The sequence below is a fragment of the Euleptes europaea genome, chromosome 6 (assembly GCF_029931775.1).
Source record: "Euleptes europaea isolate rEulEur1 chromosome 6, rEulEur1.hap1, whole genome shotgun sequence".
Taxonomy (NCBI): Eukaryota; Metazoa; Chordata; class Lepidosauria; order Squamata; family Sphaerodactylidae; genus Euleptes; species Euleptes europaea.
Window position 1 is genome coordinate 51,001,682 of NC_079317.1, and position 21,715 is coordinate 51,023,396.

At 42.5% G+C, this 21,715-nt stretch overlaps 1 protein-coding gene across 1 annotated transcript in view; it reads left to right on the top strand.

Annotated features, from left to right (window-relative positions):
- Positions 1-566: 566 nt before the first annotated feature.
- ITPKA (inositol-trisphosphate 3-kinase A) overlaps positions 567-21,715 on the top strand; it is a 51,160-nt gene continuing 30,011 nt past the window's right edge. Inside the window, exon 1 of the mRNA XM_056851880.1 lies at positions 567-1,007. Coding sequence (XP_056707858.1) covers positions 567-1,007 — 441 coding nt within the window. The remainder of the gene's footprint in view (positions 1,008-21,715) is intronic.

The window sequence follows — 21,715 nt, forward strand, 5'->3', positions numbered from 1 at the left end:
GTCGGAGTGGGGAAACCCACCCGGTTCGCCAGATTGGCTCCTGCGGAGGAGTGGGGGATCAGACCCCGATTAGAGAGCCCACCGCGCTTGACCACGGCCCCACGCGGGCTCCCTTGGGTTTGGGGCGGAAGTGCAGGTGTCGCGGAAAGAGAAACCAAAAGGGGGGGGCGGCGGGCAGAGGCGAAGGCGCCCGTGTGGGCGTGGGCGGGCGGGCCGGCCGGGCTTGGGCTCCTCCTCCTCGTCCTGCCCCCTCTCCGAGCGGCGTGGCGCGAGGGAGACCCGTGTGGCCCAGGCGCCGGGGCTGGGCGCGCAGCTCCGCCGGCAGGAGTCAGAGAGGGCTGGAGCGGACCCAAGGAGGCAGGCGGGCGGGCGGGCAGGCGGGCAGGGCGCGGGCTCGCCATGCGGGGCAGGCAGCGGCGCCTCCCCGAGCCCTCCGGCACTTGCTGCGCGCACGGGAGGCGGCGGCGGCAGCAGCAGCAGCTCCGTTCCGCGTCTCGCCCGCCGCGTGCGGTCTTGGCGGCGTTGCTGCCCAGCAGTCGCTAGGTAGGGGCGGCAGCTCGTCTGCCATGGAGCCCCGAGGCGGCGGCGGCGGCGGCAGCCCGGAGTGGGTCCGGGCCCCGCGGCTGAGCGTGGGGGAGCTGCGCTCGCTCTTCGAAGCCCGCTGCGCGGCGGCCCGCGAGCCGCTGCCCGAGCCGCCCGCGAAGAGCTGCGGGCCCCGCAACGGCGTGCTGCGGCCCGTGATCCCCCAGCTGACCGTCACCCCGGAGGAGGAGGCGGAGGAGGAGGGGGGCGAGGAGGCGCGGCGGCGCAGCCCGGCCGGGGCCCCCCGCTCGGAGCCCGACGGCGCCTGGCTGACCGCCGACGGCTCGCGGCGCCTCTCCACGTCGTCGCTCTCCTCCACCGGCTCGTCGTCGCTCTTCGAGGACTCCGAGGACGACCTGCTGAGCGACACGGAAGGCAGGAGCCAGGGCATCGTCCACCTGGAGCACGGCGAGGAGACGCACCAGGTACCCGCGGGCGGGCGGGGAGGGCCGGGGCGGCCGCTGAGCGCGAGCCTGTCGCCGCTCGCCTCCCCCGACGGCCGGCCGGCCGGCCGCCCCCGACTGCTTGGCCTTTCAGCGTCATAGCAAGTTGAGGAGACCTGGGATTTGATGGGGGCTGGGAGGGAGGGAGGGGATGGTGATCTCTGCCTCTCCGTGCCGCTTCCCCACGACAGTTGCGGTGATGTGTGCGCTTACCTGGGAGTAAGCAGTAGGAAAGGGTAGGGGTCCAGCAGCACCTTACAATTTCTGGCAGGGTATGATGGGGGAATACAGTGGGATTGACTTCTGGGTAAGCATGTGGAGGATTGGGCTGCTCATCTCCACCTTCTCTGAAAAGTGCTGTTAGGTCTGGGTGGGTGGGATTCCGGGTGCTGCTGCCCAGATAAACTAGCTAGCTGATACTTATTTATTTAGGCTTATATCCCACCCTCCCTAGGAAAGCTGAGCTCAGCTCTTTGCTGGCTTTTTTAAGGGTCCCTTGTAGGGATGAAAAACTACACTACAACATGTGAAATGCAATAAACATGGGCTTTTTTTAAAAAGCCATACAAATACTAAGCATATACCAAGTAGAGGTTATGTTTGATTTTAAATTATGGCTTTGTTCATATTTCTCCAGTCAGACTTGGTTTTCTAGCATGTTTATGTACAGTGACGGACCTTTATGTGAGAAGGTTGGATGCTATAATGCCATTTAGGGAAAGCTCTAGATAAACCCTAATTGCCTAAAATGTATGGCCTTTAGGTTGGTTTCTACAGGGAACTGCTTTTCTAAAAGAGAATTTGTGATTTATGAAGTGGCACCACTAACCTGGCTTATTTTCCTTCTATCTTCTTGGTGTATTCTTTACTGATTTAAACCTGGTTCTCAGAATTTATCAGAACGTCCCATGCAAGGTGGGACAATTGGCCTGTGAGCACAGCCCCCCACTGGCTTAATGTGTAAAATAGCCATCGTACACACACATTTGTATATATAGTGTTCTCAATGTCTGCAGCCTTCCACTCCCCCCTTTCCTGTTTTTTAGTAATCTCGGTCACTTTCTTACTGCTTTTACGAGGAACTTTGTAAGGCACAGAAGTTCATTCTATTATTTCACCAAGATAAACTGATTTTTTTTTTTGTTTCTTTGTGTCCTGTTACCAAGAGTGCTAATTTTAAAGTGAAGTCTGGCATTTGAGGTGTGGGTGGGGATCAATGGGTCAGATCCTGCAAGCACATATATCTTTCCCCAGTATTCTCATGAGAGCGCTGAAAAGCTGATGCTCAGTCATGGCAGCTCCACAAACAGACCGTGACAGGGTGTGAGGGGCAGCTGTGAAGGCGGGGAAACAGGTGACATTGCCCATCTCCTGCTTCCGCTGGTGGAATTTTCAGAATTCCTGAGAGGTGGAAGACCTCTGCAAGTGTCCTCTGCTTATAGTTTGTGTGATCCAGCCCAGTTGGCTGATCTAGCCTATCTATAGTAATGGCCAAATAATCAGGGGTCTGGTAGATTTTTCATTGTGCTGGTGAAAGTCATTGTGGCATATTGATTAGAGTCTTGGATTAGAATTGGGGAGACTTGGATTTAAATTCCCGCTGATTTGAGCGACCCTAGGCAAGTCCCTAACTTTCCCCAGAAAGGTTGGAAGCGTTGGCTGTATTAATTTTGTTAATCTTTAAAGTGTTAAATGGATCTCTTGTTCAGTCTTCATCAAAAAGCTTTTGTGAGGCTAAAGAATAGATGTGTATGCTGCTCTGGAAGGAAGCATGAAATTGTAAAAAAAAGTAATATGATTTTAGATACTTTAGAAGTTGTGTACAAAAAATAATAATTCATTGCCTTATTTTTGCTTGTTCTACCTTCCAGTAGCTTGTGGTTTAGGGACTGTTCATAGGACTGTCATGCAATCACAGATCTGTCCATGGACAAGCTCATATATGACTTCTTTGCAGACTTGCACTTGTTAAGGCAATAAATGGCTTAACAAGTGTGGTACTATTCTCAAGCTATAAGGCTGAAAACATATGTATGAAGTGTGGAAACAATGAAAATATGGCAGTGGGGTTACAGTTTACATTATAATTCTTGAACTTTTAATGCTGGTGAAATTGTTTACTGATGGTTACATGGAAATTCAAGGACTACAAATTGCTTCAAAAAGTAGGTAGAGGCCATCAAATCTAGTAGTCCTTATATTGACTACAATTCCAGAAATTCTGGCAACACTTTTCCAGGTGTTTTACCCAATCTTATCAATGATTTCACATTCATTTTTTTTACTGGCTTAGTACAGGTCCAAGGAAGTCTTAGTACTGGCTTAGTACAGGTCCAGAGGAGTTAGTTGATCCTTAAGTCGTGAACCTGAAATTCTGTTGAGCTTTCTTCCAAATAAATTTGCTTGAGGATGCCACTCTGATCTTAACACACTTAACTGGAAATAAACAATGCAATTTATAAGTAAATGTGTATATATTCACAATATCAGGCTGCAGTCTCGAGCAAATTTACTTAGATGTAAGCCCCACTAAAATCAATAGTGCTTGCTTACGAATAAATGTGTATAGGATTATAGCATTAAATCTCTGGAAGTCTCCCAAAAGATTTTGCAACCTGGCATGTGGAAGAGTTGAGAGCATCATGCCAATGTTGCTTTTCTTGATGGGGGGAGGGCGGGAACCTCATGTTCCTGATTCAGCAAAAAGGATATTGTGCTCTGAGGTAACTTTGCAAGAGATCTGCACGTGCATGTAATGGGTTCAAAGACTGCAGATACTTAAAGGGGGATATTGGGGTGTATCTTATCACTCTGTTCTGCTAATGCTGAAACTTTCTTCCAGTACGAGGACATGAGAGTCTTCAGGAGATTCTTAGCATGGGAGGAAGGTTCCAGCATTAATTGAACAGCATTGTGTGATATGTCTCAACATGGTGTTTCTATAAGCCTTTAAAATGTTCAAAGTGCTTCATATACTGCTTCAGGAACCCTAAGGTGGGATCAGTAGTAGGATCCAGCATTTAGTGGATTGGTTGGATCTAAGCTATTGTTCTTTGCTAGCTTTCCATTAAATAAACTCCAGAATTGGAAGGGCCATGGCTCAGTGGTAGAATGTTTGCTTGGCATGGAGAAGGCCCCAAATTCAATCCCCAGCAACTCCAGTTTAAAGCATCAGGTGATGTGAAAGACCTCTGCCTGAGACCCTAGAGAGCTGTTGGCCAGCCTGAGTAGGCGCTACTTACCATGATAGACCAATGCTTCAGTATAAAGCAGCTTCCTATGTGCTCATCTAAACTGTATACCTAGGAGGCCCTTGAAGGACTACTGTCTTCCTAAAGGTCATATAAATTAGTATGTTTCACTAGCTTAAGTTATTTTGCAGTGAAAATTCTAAATAAAACCAAAAACGGAAATGATCCATTAGTTTGATTTGCAAAGTTATTGCTGATAACTTGAAGTCTGATCTTGTACCGGCTTTCAGTAGACATGGAAGCACCCATCTCTAACTAGAATTGGGCTTTTGGCTGAAGTATCTCATAACAACTGCAGTAGGTAAGCTTCATTCCCCATCATGCATGAGGAATGGAGTTGTGTAAACAGGAGAGAACCATAATATTGTCGAAGGCTTTCACGGTCAGAGTTCATTGGTTCTTGTAGGTTATCCGGGCTGTGTGACCATGGTCTTGGTATTTTCTTTCCTGACGTTTCGCCAGCAGCTGTGGCAGGCATCTTTAGAGGAGTAACACTGAAGGACAGTGTCTCTCAGTGTCAAGCGTGTAGGAAGAGTAATATATAGTCAGAAAGGGGTTGGGTTTGAGCTGAATCATTGTCCTGCAAAAAGTATCAAAGGTAATGTGCTAATCATTGTCCTGTAAGTATCAAGATAATGCGCTAATGAGGGTGTGGTATGTTAATATGGAACCATTGTATCCTGAAGTGATCTGTTAATGTGTGAAATCCAAAGCTAATCTGCATGGCTATTGTGGACTGTAGTCTTTGTTAGTCTGGAGGTTTTCAGGACAGGAAGCCAAGCCTTATTCATTCTTAAAAGAAGAGAGTTTAAGAATGAATAAGGCTTGGCTTCCTGTCCTGAAAACCTCCAGACTAACAAAGACTACAGTCCACAATAGCCATGCAGATTAGCTTTGGATTTCACACATTAACAGATCACTTCAGGATACAATGGTTCCATATTAACATACCACACCCTCATTAGCACATTACCTTTGATACTTTTTGCAGGGCAATGATTCAGCTCAAACCCAACTCCTTTCTGACTATATATTACTCTTCCTACACACTTGACACTGAGAGACACTGTCCTTCAGTGTTACTCCTCTGAAGGTGCCTGCCACAGCTGCTGGCGAAACGCCAGGAAAGAAAATACCAAGACCACGGTCACACAGCCCGGATAACCTACAAGAACCAGGAGAGTACCATGTCTTCTGGATGTGGTGTGATAGGTTATTTGTCCTGCAGGTACGCAAACAGGTTCACCCAAACCACTTTATAATTTTAAAAGATTTGTGTTCATTGCAAATATCGCAGGACTTTAACTGCATCCATTATGTTTTGTTTTTGAACCTTCTTTATTCTTAATTCCCATATACCTAGCTCTTAGGCTATCTCAGTCAAGTAAAATGCCTTCTTTTTAATGTAAACGAGTGGTTGATTTCAGTAGTTTAAACCAAGGCTTCTTAAACTTTTCCCACTCATGACCCCTTTTAGCCCGAGAAAGTTTTACGCGACCCCGGGTGTATAGGTATATAAAATAGGTGTACAAATCAAAAATTTGTAAATCAAATTTTTCGTGACCCCACCCATATTGGGTCGCAACCCACAGTTTAAGAAGCTTTGGTTAAAACCACAGATTTTTACATTTTGACCTAGTGGCGTTTCCTGAGTGGGATTGAAACATTTTAATCATCTCATAAATGCAGCATAGAGAGACAATAATAAACAGTTTTACATGGTGGTGTACACTCTGCCCGCATGCTGTGAGGAAGCAACTAATGGGAAAAGAAGGGAACAGGCCACAGGTCTTCACAGCTTGTTTCAAAACTGATGTGTAGGGAAGGAAAGGGCTTGTAAAAGAGCAGGAAAATAGGCTTGCACTTTTACCTCATAACACAATCAAGATGCTTTTGGGGCGGAATCAATAATGTCCAGTGTTTTCCTTCCTGCAACTGTCTGAATTCCCGTAACATAAGTATTAGGATGCATACCAGTGCACCATGTCCCATAACTGTTGATGTGCACAAGCCTGTTTTGTGTGAAAATCTTCTATATACAAGAGATGGAGGCTGGTGAAGCCATTAATGGAGATTACTGTTGCTAGATATAAAAATAATTATGGGCTTCCCAAAACTCTTGACACCCAAATATCAGCTGTCACCATTTCCCTTGCAGTTATGATAGTTGGTTTTATTTATGTTCTTGCATTTTGAAGCAGACAATTTTTGTACTAGATTTAAAAAGCAAAAAAAGCAACAACAAAAAAAAGGCATTGACAAGCACGTATTCTAGCACCATGCAGTTTTGACTCTAGTTATCGGTTTTAAAACTGCTTCTTGTGTGAGCATGACTGGAGAATGGGAAGTGTTTTGAGTGATTAGTATGCATGCTTTTGTCCATTTTGGCAAGAATGTGTCTTTTCAGAAAATCTGTTGTGCAATTCTGCAGGTGCTCATATACATAGAAATCACATTTTAAAGAAAAAGCAAGCTGTTTTTCATGGGGGTTTATGCAGTTTTTGCTTACTCTGCTTGAAGAGATTTCCTGAGGGCACTCAGAAATCAAAATCTGTTTTCCTTAGCAAGTTCCCATACCTGCCATATTGAAAATACACAGAGCATTGTTAATAGAGACAACTCAGTAGTCTGAGCAGTGGCACAACATCTTTTTTTCCTCCCACTACAGAAAACAACACATTTTTGGAAAGGAGAAATGAATTACAATATGTTGATGGAGGAGATACCACATGGTAGATTATTACTCACAGGAGTTTATTAGAAAATCAACAGTCAAGTGATTGGGGCAGGGGAGGAGGAGTCATCTGACTGCTGCATTTATCCTGTAAAGAACATGAGGATATGGGCAAGATCCTTGGAGAGGTGAGACCTACCACCTGTGCTCTTAACGCTTGCCCTTCCTGGCTGATAAAAGCTGCCAGAGGAGGGCTGGCTGAATAGGTCAGGGGAGTGGTAAAAGCTTCCTTGAAGGTAGGGGTTGTACCACCCATGCTCAAGGAGGCAGTGACCAATTTTGAAAAAACCCTCCCCGAGTCCTATTGTATTGGAAAACTTCCAGTCACATGAACACACATAAAGCTGCCTTATACTGAGTCAGACCCTCGGTCCATCAAAGTCAGTATTGTCTACTCTGACCAGCAGCAACTCTCCAGGGTCTCAGGCAGAGGTCTTTCACATCATCTACTTGCCAAGTCCCTTTAACTGGAGATGCCGGGGATTAAACCTGGGACCTTCTGCATGCCAAGCAGAGGCTCTACCACTGAGCCACAGCCCCTCCCCTAATCTCCAATCTCCCATACTTGGAGATGGGTGGTTGCTTCTCAGCTCCAGGGGCTGTTGGAAGAGACTGATTTTTCTGGATCCATTTCAATCTGGCATCAGCCGGGATATGAACAGAGACTGCTTTGGTTGATGATATCTATTGAGAACTAGACAGGAGAAATGTGACCCTGCTAGTTCTGCTGGATCTGTCATCGGCCTTTGATACTATTGACCATAGTATCCTACTGAGACACCTCTTGGCACCGGGTGCTGTTGATGTTCTATACTGATGCTTGGAGTCAGTAACGGACTGGATGAGGATGAAGAAGCTGAAACGTAATCCTGACAAGACAGAGGTTCTCTGGGTTAGTAGAAAGGCCTGGGACTTGAGCTCTCTCCTGTCTTGGATGAAAAGCCACGTTCACAGCCTGGGAGTGCTACTGCATGCAGCAGTCCTCTTCGGAAACCAGGCCCCTGCAGTGGTTTAGAATGCTTTTGCCCAGCTGCAGCTAGTGCATCAACGCAGTCTGTTCCTGGGTCAGTCAGATCTAGCCACAGTGATCCATGCCTTATTTACATCCAGAGTGGACTACTGCAATGCACTGTACTTGGGGCTACCCTTGAAGAGTGTTCAGAGGCTGCAGCTAGTACAAAATTCTGTGGCTAGACTGCTGGTTGTGACCAGCTATTGGGAGCATGTGGTCTCAATATTACAGCAATTAAATTGGCTACCAATCTACTCCTGAGCCTGATTCAAGGTGTTGCTTTTGTGTTTTATTTGTGTTGTAAGCCGCCCTTGAGTTCCTTAAGGAAGAAAAATGGCAAATTAATGTTTTAAATAAATCAAATCAAATCACATTGTCTAGTTTCATAGTTTTTCTGCAGTTTTTACACTGGGTTTGTTAAATAGGTGGAGTTGCCTCCTTTTATGAAAATGTTGCAATTGCTTGATTTACTCTTGTTTTACTCTTTGTGATTCCTCACTGGGAAGCAGCTGTAGGAAGCAGACTTACTATGAAAATCACTTTGCATGTTATTTGTTTATATGTGACCGCAGAAAACTGGAGATTTCATGAAATTTCCAGACTGTCTTGTTATGTGATTGCTGAAGTAAATACAGCAGTGCTTTTTAGATCAATGTTATCAAAAAGTATTTCCAAGGCTAGAGTTAACTCTGATGTATCATTCAAACTGGAAAGGTCTGATCAACAATGATGGAATGTGTTCAGGTACCTAAGATCACTATTAAATTCTGAAATGAGTTTCCTGTTTATTCCTTTCTACAGTTGCATGGGTGAGTAAATAAGATGATCACTGCAGATCATTTTGAGCACTTATCTCCTTTTTATTACTGTGGGGTATTAGAGAATTAAAAAAAAAGAAGTCCAGTCTGACTAGCTGTAACTTCCCCCTGCCCCTTCTTAATGTCAAGGGATTTTCTGAACTTGTTTAGGAGGAATTTTGACCTAAAACTTTGCCAATTTCACTCAAGGGGAAAGCAGAACAGTGTGACTCAGCCATTTTTTCAATACAACGTATTTTGTATCATTTGCATTTGTCAGCCGGGCTGCCAATTATATGTGTCCTTGGATTTAACGTAGTCCCACTTTTCCTGTTTTCCAACTTGCCTTTGGAATGCTGTGCAGGGCTAAAGGTATCCTACAAAGGCTCCAGAATCTTCCTAACTTGCTTGGAGTAAAAGTGCTTTTCATGGGAGGATACAGAGAAGCGGAGGGAGCAGTCAGGTGTCTTGAACTCTTAAAACTTTGACTCTTGAAAGCTTTGACTCTTGAAAGCCTATACCTCGAAAATCTTGTTGGTCTTTAGCTGCTACCAGGCTTGAATCTACCTGTTCTGTTGCAGACCAACACAGCCCACCCTCTGAAATAAAGCAAGGGGGACAGAAATCTTTGGAATTTTCACAGTAGTGAAAACAACATTTGTGTGCCCAATTAGCCATGAATAATATTCACATGAAAGTTTTTTTAAAATGTTCAGATTATCTAAAAGCCCAAACAGACACACAAAGTTCGCAGATCACATTTGACTAAAATGTGAATTGCAAGCATGCATAGTCCTGATTTGGATCTGGAGTGAGGGGCTTTAACCCTTCAACCCCTGCTTGGTTTGGCTAACCAAAAGCCCCCCTTTCAATTCTGTTATTAGTACATTAAGGAAAAAAAGGTCAGCCCTTAAATCCAAACTGATATAAATAGAATTGTGCTTATCTATGTAATTAAACGATAGCAACAACAAAATCAAAATTCTGTGTCATGAATAGTAAAATTCTGTCACTCGTATAAATTAGGTTAAAAAACAGATTTTCTAATATATCAATTTTCTTGTCACAGGAAAAGGCATTGAGGTGATGAACTATGCAAGGCACTGAAGTGCTGACTGAGTTGGATCTCACCAATCACTTCTGTCAATAAGCACGACTTTCTAACCCCTCCTTCCCCCCTGCTCTGGGCTGCATCCCAAAATTCCACTGGAAATGCTCCATTTTGAGCTGCAGCAGCAAGCAGGAAAGTTGTGATTCCCTGACAGAAATCCTCTGTCAGCAGAAATTCTTTGTGAGATCTGTCCCTTGGCTTTCCAATTTCTCAAGACTTGTCTTTTCAAGTTTATTGCCGCATCTTTCAGGGCTGGGCGCTTATATTGTTTTCAAAAAGAAATCAATCTTGAACTGATTTATTTTTTTCACGCTTGTTCTCAATAATCTCCCAAACTACTTTTAAAGACACCCACATTTCATAACTCTGAACGAAAAGTACAAACCATTACGGCTTAGAAGCTGGTTACATAAACTGATAGGGCAGAAGACAATTTTATTTTTAAACAGAAATGTGAGGGAAAGGTTTCTAATGGATTTTTAAGTGGTAGTTTAAAAAGGGTATGAATTTTCATGTCAGTAGCATATTTAGGCCCTGCTGTTTTCTTTGTAGATGTAAAATGAATAGTTGATAGTTTTCTATTGTTCTTTCAGATTACTTTAGTTCTTTATTACAGGTCATATTAGACTTCTGAGAGACCCTTTTAATCCACAAGGCTTTTTCATATCGTTACTACTACTTGCCTGAGGGTTGCCCTTGCACATCACATTTCCCCCCATATAGATTTACAGTTGTCTTGAGATGCTAGTAAAACTGGTTCTGGGTTTTGCTTTTTGATCATTTGTTTCCTTTTTGTGGACACTTGAGGAATTAGCTCATTCCAGACAGTACATCATCTAGATAATTCAAGGGAAATAAGTCTCAGGGACATGAGTGGCTCCTTAAAGTACAGCAGTGTAGCTCTCAAGCTCTTGTTAAATGCTCACCGTTTTTTTTTTTTAAACCCCTCTATGTTTTAGTTAAAATTATCACAAAGATCTAATTGAGAATGATACACATGGAAATCATAGAAGAAACCTTTATCATGTCTTGGCTTCTCAGCAGTGTGCTTCATGGCAGCTTTACAATAAGCATTTCAATACTAGTTCAGCAGCATTGATCTCAGGCAGTAGCCAGTTACTGGCTTTTGGCTAAGGGATTCTGGAGGATCTATGCCCAGAGATAAACTGGAATAAGATGTTCATTGTTTGATTGCATTAGTCTAAATTTTGCCATGGATCTTCCAGAAAGTTTTTGTAAATAGGTTTTGATTAAGAACAAAAAACTTGACACAAATTGCTAAACAAAAATGTCAAGACCAATGTGGTAGAATGGTTAGTGTTAGACTAGGATCTGGTAGACCCAAGTTCAAATCCCTACTTAGGCATGGAAGCTTGCTGGATGACCTTGGGCCAGTCATACTCTTCAGGTAACACAGGATTGTTGTTAGGATAAAATGGAGGTGGTAGAATGTTGTGTGCCACTTTGGACACCATTGGACAGAAAAGTGGAATATAAATGAAGAAAATAAATACATTTTAAAAAAGCAGCTCAAACCCATAGGTGTTTCAGTATTTTGGTATACACTGAGATTCCACAAATATTGCAGCTAAGCTCAAATTTTTACAATAAAAATTACATGGAAGAAGGATTGTGTTCCTACATCCAGGTTGATGGGAACTGTATGCAAGCTCCCCCCCCCTTGCTAACTACTTGTCAGCCTCATCATGCGGCCTTTTTAAAAATAAAAAAAAACAAAAACTAGATTTTCAGCTTTAGCCTGTCTGTGTTTGTCAGTCCCACTGAGGTTGGTGACTCTGAATAAATGTGCAGAGAGGACTGCCACTGTAGACTGACAAAAATAGTCATGGCAATGTTAATAAGGCCAGTAAGTTGTTCTTTGAGATATTTCAGACAAAAACATTAACAGGGTAAAGGACAAGGATCAGTATTAGAGAGACAGTGGCCAGACAGGTTTCACTGGGAGGAGCTTTCTTAAGTAACTCATAGAAAGGTTGCATTAGATACGTCCTATATCCCTTGAGGGACACAGCGTGGTGAAACCTGTTTGTAAGGTGTGGCATATCTGTTGCATGATGATAGAATGCAGATTCATGTGCATAACCATGGGATAGCTCTATATTTGAAGAGGAATCCTTTGTTTGTTTTTAAGAAGTGGTTCTATACAGTTTTGTGTGCTTTAAGACTTTATGGGTCAGTGTAGGTTTAAAGTACGTGCAGTGTGCATGTAACCATTGTTGTCTACTGGTCCCATTTTGATTTACATTTTTTTTGTAACCCCCAAGCCCTGCCATGCTGGCACTTGCCATATGCTGAACATCCCCTTTTCATAGTGCACGTGGCAAGCTGTGCATGACGCATAGAGGAATCTGCATTCTTGCATCCAAAGAACAATAGAGAGACAGCCATGTCATCTATACTTTTAAAAGCAAGTTTAAGTAAAAGATTTGCATTGCCTGTACATTAACATGTAGACTGGCTGATGCTATAGGACTGCAATTCAATGGACCTTGACCTAAGTTAAGGTCTCCCTCTCTTGAATGGAAGGGACTTTGAGACAGAGACCACAAGATGCTTCCTTATTGGTTAATAACATCAAGATTGAAGTTAGCTGAACAAGTGTGGGAAGAGTCCTAGAAAAACTTTCAGAACTGTTGATAGAAATAGCGAAAGACTGTCACAAAACTTGAATAAACAGGGCATGATGGCTTCTCCAGTTGTTTGTCTCCTGTGTTTATTACTTGAGAGGTAGGGATGGCTCAGGCTAACCTGATCTTGTCAGATCTCAGGAGCTAAGCAGGGTTGGCCCTGGTTAGTAATGGGACAGGAGGCCACCAAGGAATACCAGGGTTGTTGTGCAGAGGAAGGCAATGGCAAACCACCTCTGTTAATCTCTTGCCTTGAAAACCCTATGGGGTTGCCATAAGCCAGCTGCGACTTGACGGCACTTTATACACACACACACACACACACACAGCCTCTGGATGTGGGTGTTGACTACCTTGTTAGATACATTTTGTATTAATTTACATGATCATGACAATTGCCTTTGGGTCAAACTACTTATTTAATTTTGTTTGTTTGAATAATGTATTTATTTCATCATTTGTAATCTTCTTTGCCTCTTTCAATCTCTCCCTCAGTCTGTTCTTGATGGTTCAAGAGATGTATTGTATTTGACTGCAACTTTGCCTAGTAGAAGCTTGAATCTGTGTGATGGGAAGTACCATAACAGACAATGCCACTTTATTTGTGCGTAGGCATGGTCTTGATGTTCAAATGTACTGTCTTTGGTTGAAAAAGAAAAGAGGATGATAAAAAAAACCAAAGCACATCCATTCATGCCTTAGAGGAACCTCAATGGTCTCTGTACCACTTTAATTAATGTACGGTGTGTGTCTATAGCATGGGAGCATTGGAAATATCAGATAACCGGTGACCAATGTACAGGTAAACACCACAGCAGATAGAAGATGCAGAGTAATCAACAATGGTAGTATGGCATAATGTCATAGCCTATAAAAACAATTTTTTCAGTTGGACTCCAATGACAGGAAAAGTACTGCATTCTTTCCTGATATGAATGTGGTGATAGAGAGGAGCATTGCAAGGTAGAATCAAGTGTGCATAAAATGCACAATCTGTTCTGCTGTCATATATGAAAGGGCTTTTAATTACTTTTTTTGGGAAGTGATTTTTTGTAGACTGATCCATATCAGCTAATGTTTGTAAATCTGTTAAAGATTATTTGATAAAGAGATCCTGTATAAATGCAATGTTTTGTTTCACTGTATTTTATGACAACACTTAGATATTGAAAAGATATGTCAGCGATCTAAGAAAACTGAGATGATAAGACCCAAGTGCATTTAATGGTGGTCTTTAAAAAAACCTACAGTGGAACTGAACCAGTCTTAAGACTGAAATAAAGAATATTGCATCCAAAAGTGCTTTGGTTGAGCAGAGATACCTAGCTAGATTGGAGTGCAGTAGCAGATCAACATGGCTACCCTCTGAAATTATCTGCAGAGATGCCCAGTTAAATTTGATTGAAATTCCTTTTTCTAAGATGGTGAAGGGGAAGCTGAAATCAGAGCCCAGTAGAAGGATTCTAATAACAGCATGGAGTCTTTGAATTTGGGGGTTTGGAATGGTGAACTCAGGAGCTGCCCAAAACATGAACTTTCACTAATGTTTAGGCCTGGCTCTTAATTGGCTTAACAGTGGCGCCCAAATTTATCCTTGTGATGGGAGTCCAGTAGCCCCAGCCTTCAGGCGTGCATTATCACCAGGAAGCTTTCCAGTTTCTTCATGGTTCAGTGGATTGAGTCAGGGGGAACTGAAAAAGATAGTTCCCAGACTTCCTGGTGACATTGCAATGCTTTTGAAGTTTTGAGTATACTTAGGAATCTCTGTTGGTTCTGCAACTGGGAACATGAATCTTCCCTGATCAGCCCTCCCTCTATATACATTTAAGAAATAGGCTGAGGGATAGTTGTAAGCTCTCTGGGAAGATTTAAATCCTAAGGTTTCTCTGAGAGTTCACTTAGAAAACTCAGACCAAGCAAATTACTCATTGAGCTTTAAGGGTGTGTGCATGGAGAAGCTTGCCCATCTGTTCTGTAAGAACAGATTCTTTGAACTTTGGTCTTGTTCTGTTTTCCATTTTGATAGAAAACTCTGGCAATGCAAAAGCCTGACGTTTCTGCTCACTAATATGACATTTAAAGATAGGTAGACCATGTTTGCTTTTGAAATACAAGTTGTTATCTTATTTATTTGTATTTTGGCAGCATGTACGGCCAGGGCTCCTTTGTCATTATCTCTGTATAAACAAACATATTGAAAAGTCCAGTTTCTGTTCACACATAGTACAGTCACAAGAAAAGATCAGTAGGTGGGCATGATAACTGGAGGAAAAACAAGAAGAGTGGTGGTACTATCAGCCATGGGTACTTAATCACTGAAAACTGTTCCATTGATAGTGAGAAACATTTACAATAGTGCAGTAAATGTCCCCGAGAGAGAATGGTTAGTTTCATGGTTAATGGCTTGGATGCTGTGTTGTTCCTTTTGTTTCCTCAAAAGCTATTCTAGAAGGTCCCTAGGAAGAAATCAGTAAACCTTGCTCATGAGAGTAGCTATGTCTTCCCTTCTGGTACACTGAAAGTATGCCCCTGTGCTTGGTATAGTTTATTCCATCTAACACACAGCAGAGAAAGCAGACATATCACTTCCTGAATGCTACTGAAGTAATCACAGATGTGCGCAAAGGTTGGAAAGAGCTGGTTTGGTTATAGTGTCAGGCTAAGATTTGAGAGAGTCAGGTTCAAATTCCCCGGAAGCTTGCTGGGTGACCTTGGACCAGTTACTCTCTCAGCCTTATCTACTTCACAGGTTTGTTGTATGAATAAAATGAAGGGCAGAATGACACTGTGAGCTACTGAGGGTCCCCATTGGCAAGAAAAGTAGGGTATAAATAAACATAGAATCATAGGGTTGGAAGGGACCACCAGGGTCATCTAGTCCAACCCCCTGCACAGTGCAGGAAATTTACAACTACCTCCCCCACACACACCCAGTGACCCCTACTCCCCTCTACACATGCATAAGGGAAAATGGTAGCAGCAGAGAATGTACCACTCCATTATCCTCTACCTAGTATCTTTGAAATCTAGCCACAGGTTTTAAGACTTTGATTTTGCATAAGCTCAGCAGAAATTAGTGTGCGTGTGTTGTAGTAGTGTGAATTGTGACCAAGGGGAAGAATCACTCATCATTTTTATATTAATTAATTAAAGATGCGTAAGGGGAGTAGGGAATGTTTTCCTATCAAGGCTTTTGGCCTACACAGTAAGTCTTTTTCAGTGATGCTCAATTATATCAGACCATGACCCCTTCTGTAAGCATCGTCCCCTTGAGGACAAACAGCTGTCTCCTGCACCTAACATTCTCATCCCTATGTAATCCCAATTATTTTTTCTCCACAGTATAACTTCTGTCTTTGTGGCCTTATAATTTCTTGTCTGTAACAGGAGTCCCTAATGTGGTGCCCATGGATATCATGATGCCCACCAGCACCTTGCCTGATACCCACCAAGTGTTTTCAGAAAGAGGACAGGGCTAGATGGGGATTTTGCCCAGCATGGCTTCTCATTGGCCATTGGCGATTTGATTGTGTGCATTTTTTTAAATGTTGCTTTGGCAGCAGCTGCCACCACAACTCAAGGATTTTCACTGCATGACTGAAGGTAAGCTATGTATATGTAAGAAAATAATTTAAAACAATATGTTTACTGTAAAAGGCATCCTATTAAACAGTGCTTCTGTTGAAATGCTGAACATTTACTATTAAGAGTTGTGTATAACCTTACTCCCTGACATTTTGTGGTTGGCTTCACCACCTCCTAGAACATAACAGCACTAGAACAAATCAGCACTACAAATATGTTTCAGCTCTACCTCAGCTCAACTATCACACACACCCCAAATTGTTTGGCACTGAGAATTGTGTCAACAATTTTATCCTCCTTTACAAAGATTTCATTGCCTAGAATTCCCTGGTGAGGGAGAATGGTGGGTGGTCTACACATCTTCTCTGCGTCACCTGAAACTTGTGATCTCAACCAACCCTGACTTTCAACTTTCCAAAAAGCCGTACATGACCCTGACCTTCCTGCAGCCCTGACCATACTTTTCATCCCTGGCCATGCTTCTTGCTGCTTTCTGTGTGCTTCCCAAGCTACAGTGCAAGGGCAAAAAGAGCTGTAGCCTTTCTCTTGAGCTTGCAGAAAAGTAGGAACTTGTCCATCATGTTTGAAAGGCATCTGAATAGCCTCAATACTTCTCATTTGTCTCTTGCCAGATTAAAAGATGCACTTTAACATGAGATCTGGCCTGGCTGTAAAACCATCTCAAGCCTATGCTGTAGTCCCTGCCCTGAAGTATTTTATATTATATCAGACAAGTCAGAAAGAAGCAGAAGGAGAGGCCAACAATTTGTATGTTGTAGAGATGGTGTTGGAGAGAGTCAGGTGGTAGTAATGGTTTAGGAGAGAACTTGTTAAGAAGTGGGCTTTGAGGAGGTACTTGAACTGGGAGAAGGAAATGGCTTGATGAGCAGAATGGGGAAACTTACCCGAGTGTAAAGAATCCATTAGACAGGATGGAGACAGGAATGGGAGAGAAGAAGGAATTCGGTTTTTTTTCAGTGTCATACCTATCCGCGTAACAACCCCTTCCCCAAATTCCCAGTAACTTGAAGAAATAATGTATGGTGACAGCTGAAGTAATTTGGGAGGTTCCTGTGGATGTCCAGGGTGCTTGATTGAGAATCATTTACAGTATAACCCATACACATAATCGAATACAAGAATATTATTTCTGCTAGCTAGTTAAATGGTACCGAGCAACAAAATAAATAAAAAGGCAAACCACAATTCTAAAACGATTTTTCCTGTCAGATTAATTAACAAGAAGGGTATAATTTACTCTGACTCATTCTATACACGTAGGCAAGTCACATAATGTAATAAACCACATAATAACAGTGTTTACCGCTTACTTCAGAAGGGTGGTATTAGAGTTTAATTACTTAAAGAACTTTAGGATGTTTGGACCGAAAGTGCCTTAGTGTAGAAGAGAAGGCTAAAAATGGACATGAGCCAGGATACAGAGTCCAGGCACTCTTAGATTTTCAACAATTTATGCTTGGGTTCCAGATTTGTGGCTTGGCTCAATTTCTGTCAGACTGATCATAACTTGAAGCTCAGAGCCTTGGATGGAAGATTGGGTGTGTGTGCAGATTTATGTTTTCTGTATCTCCTATTAGTTTATACAGCACCTTTTTATTGTGCAAAGTGCATGAAAAATCTCATTATTTATTCCATTCTCATAGCAACCCTAGTGAGAGAGGACAGTTTTTTTCATTTTACTGAGAGAGAACTAAGGAAGATGCAACTACACTTGTCCAAGACCAGGCAGAAACGATGTAACCAAGGGCCAAATTCAACGTTGTGTGGGAGATCTATGACTGAATCTCTCAAGTATCTTTTAAGGGATCAGGAGAAGCATAGATTGGATCAAGGCTACAATTCTGAATGAAGGAATTAATCTTTTACCTGTCTCCCCCCGCCAACTGCCATAGTGTACATGCCATTTCCCAATTGCTACTAATGGCAGTTGGCAGTGGGATGGGATGTGGGGAGTGATGTCAATAGGGGAAGCTGCTATGGGGAGGGGAAAAGCATTTATTCCCTTCCCCAAACCTGTTGTCCAGATAAACTTTGGGTCTCCCACATGGCTTCTCTGAAGTGTTAAAATGAATTCAGGAAAATTAGATCATGGCTCTACCACTACATAATATGTAGTTTTACCTCGTGTTGTGAGTTAAGCCCTGTTGTAGCACAGTATCTTATCCATTGACTCATGCTGGAACTCTCAGTATGCTGAATATTATGATCCTTATAAACAGCTCCGCAGGCCTTTCTCTGTGGCTGTTGGCCATCCTTCCTTCCTGTCTGTTCACACCTCTTCTACACATACAGAAATCCTAAGTGTATCATTTTTGTTCCCTATGCTTTAGTTCCTGTACCTCGGGCCTTCTCTCTGGTTGGTTTCCTGCCCCTTCCCAGTCAGCCTTGTATCACTTCCCGCCAACAGTTAGCTGCCCTCTCCTGTGTAAGGCCCTTTGAGAGGGATGCCATATAGGCTGATTTATGCTGTATCACAGAAGTTCCCCTTCCTTCTCTGCAACTGAAATTATAATTCCGTGACATATAGTATTCAGCCAGGTTTCATACCGTGGCATGTCAAACAACAGGCAGTTTTTCTCCTATTATGTGTGCAAGATCAGTATTTTTTGGAAACAAAGGTTGGTTAAAAATATTGTCGAAGGCTTTCACGGTCAGAGTTCATTGATTCTTGTAGGTTATCCGGGCTGTGTAACCGTGGTCTTGGAATTTTCTTTCCTGACGTTTCGCCAGCAACTGTGGCAGGCATCTTCAGAGTAGTAACACTGAAGGACAGTGTCTCTCAGTGTCAAGGGTGTAGGAAGAGTAATATATAGTCAGAAAGGGGTTGGGTTTGAGCTGAGTAAAGGTTGGTTATCTTATCAATTATATTTTACAAAGGTTCCTGGATACGAAGATCCCTGGAAACAGATCTCTCACTCAGCTTCAGTGTTAAAATTCAGTATATCTAGACACTTGGATGCCTTCTATAAAAATCCAACTCCCACTCAAAAACTGAAGCACTGGGAAAACAAACCTTTAGTGACTCAATGCAACATGTGAAAATGTCTGTTGGAGCCAAGCAGAAATTATGTTTAATGTCTTGTAAAATAAGCAGCTTTCTGAATATTATGTTAATTCCAGGCATAGTTGTTATGGGCTAGGTCTTTCGGCAGCATTTGGCAGCAGTCCTGGAAAAGGCACAGTTTGAGCAAAGCCCAAGAAGAGCTCTAGGAATGATTCTGTTTAAAGGGTTTTATGATGCTTTTCTAAGTCTGTCATTAATGTTCATAAACACATCTTGGGCCAATTCTGCCAGAATGAGTAAAAGAGCAATCTTCTTGGCATGATCTTTACTATTCAGAGCACATATATTTTCATCTTCTGCCCCTATATACTTTTAAGCTCCTATTCAAGGCAAGAGCAAGGGCAGACTGTCAGATTTTGTTGTCCTTTTCCTGTAAAATGTTTTAGTAGAACTGCCTGAGAATTAAAACTTGTGATATTTTGTTTTTAGTACAAAGAGCAGGGCCTTCAAAAGGTATGTTTGATGCTCATTATCACAGTTTTATGTATGCCTTAAGCAGGGCAGAAAAATGTGTATGTGGTTAGGTGACTTGATACCAGTACAGTCCTATGCCAAGTTACTCCAGTCTAAGCCCATTGGTCTTTCAGTGAGCTTAGACTGGAGAATCTTGGCAAGGAATTGTATTGCTATTATTTGAAGTTGTTAATAATTTCTTTTTTGTAGAAAAACCAGCAAGTATCCTAACACTTGGTTCACCAGATATTGAAGCCTTCTTCTGATGCTAGTGGCTCTTCCACCAGAGGAAAATCAACTTCAGTTGGAGGGAAGGCTCTTTAGGACAAGGGAAAGATTCAAGCTTTGCTTAGTGGAGTGGTAGTGTACATGCTACTGCTACAGTTCAGTGCTGACTGGTGAAAATATTTAGATTCCGTTTTTCTTTTCCAGTGAAACTGAACCCAGATATGTTTACAAACTCTGGGGGTTGGGGGAATTGCAACAGCTATGCTAAACCTGGCTTTGTGCATGTCAGATGGAGAGACAAATGCAGTGGATGTATAAATTTGGGTAGATGATAAAACCTTGCACTTGTGGTGATTGCTTGGAAAGGGCAGCATTTGTATGAGCAAACAGCTTCTGAGCATGCAAATTAGCTGTTTTGCTTGCAGAAATCCTCTTTTTTCCTCTTTCCTGGATGTTGACTGGGTTGAATAGCTTTGCTTCGTTTTGTATTCACAATGAGCCATTGCTTCCTGATCTGGCTCAACCTTGACTGTCTTTCCAAGTTGTACACTAATGTTGGAAGGCAACACTTTGCTATTACAATGGTCCGATTCTGTTCAGGGGAGAACTTGTCCTATTTGGGGTAGCCTGGAAACCACCCATCTCTCTGCATTATACAAAGCAACTGCTATGGGTGAATTATGCTGCATCTGTAATTAATAGAGCTGATATTGTTAATTGTTTGGAGAAGTCCCAATCTGGCCCCTCTACACTTCTTGTTTACCAAAGGTCAAAGCTAATGGGCATCTGACGTGTAGTTCCTCTGCTGCATTTATTCATCCTGTCACAGTATAAATGGTGATAACTACACCCACATTAGTATTTTCTGTCCAGTTCCTGTGTAGGCTTTAGGGGAGTTGTTTCCTGCATAATTGTATTGAGAATCTCTGGGACCTGTCTCTTGATGAAAGATTTTTTTTCCTGTTTCATGATCTGGATGGAAACAGACAGCCAATTCCAGCGTAACCTACTGTATGCCACAGTGTGGCAATATAGTAGGCTATAGTACAGTGCGCTATGAAATCTAATCTATCCTGTACAGTTACGCAAACTTGCAGTAAAATTTGTCACAACCAACCGGTTTCAGTATGGTACAATTCCACACTGTCCTTTCTTTAAAAATCTTCAGTCTAAGATGACAGATTTACAGGATTGCACCTTGGGACAGACCTGTTAATTTGGCATTAACCAGAGATGTGGATGCCCTAGGAAAACAATTGAGGATAAAACATTCGATCTGGTAGTTAGCCTGAGGTAACTGGCTTCCAAATTCAAGGAAGTTTGGGGATTTTTGCTCAGAGCCATTTCAAGCATTAGCATATGTTTACAAGAGGCCATAACCAATCTGAAGAGCATAGATGAATGTGCATGCAGCATGTTGTGCATCACGTTGAGTAAACTATAACAAAAATGCATAGAGAGGAGTCTGGAGTGTGCCAAATTGTAGATCTAATTGGTGTGATTTGTTTAAAGGAAGGGTACTCTCACTTTTTGCTGAGTCTCTCTTAAGAGCTTTAGTACCCTATTTGCATTCCTCTCTGCTTTGGAATACAGAAGATGGCAGCATGAAATCAACACCATATACTAGAAGGCAGCATTTAGGAGGTATGTAGCCCAACAAGCCAGAATGTGTTCTTCCTTTCTATCTCAGCTGTCCTTGCTGCCTATTGTGGCTATATCCTTTTAGCAAGGCATGTAGTACTGTAGGCACTGCTTGAGTTTCTACAACCTTACAAAATCTTAGAAT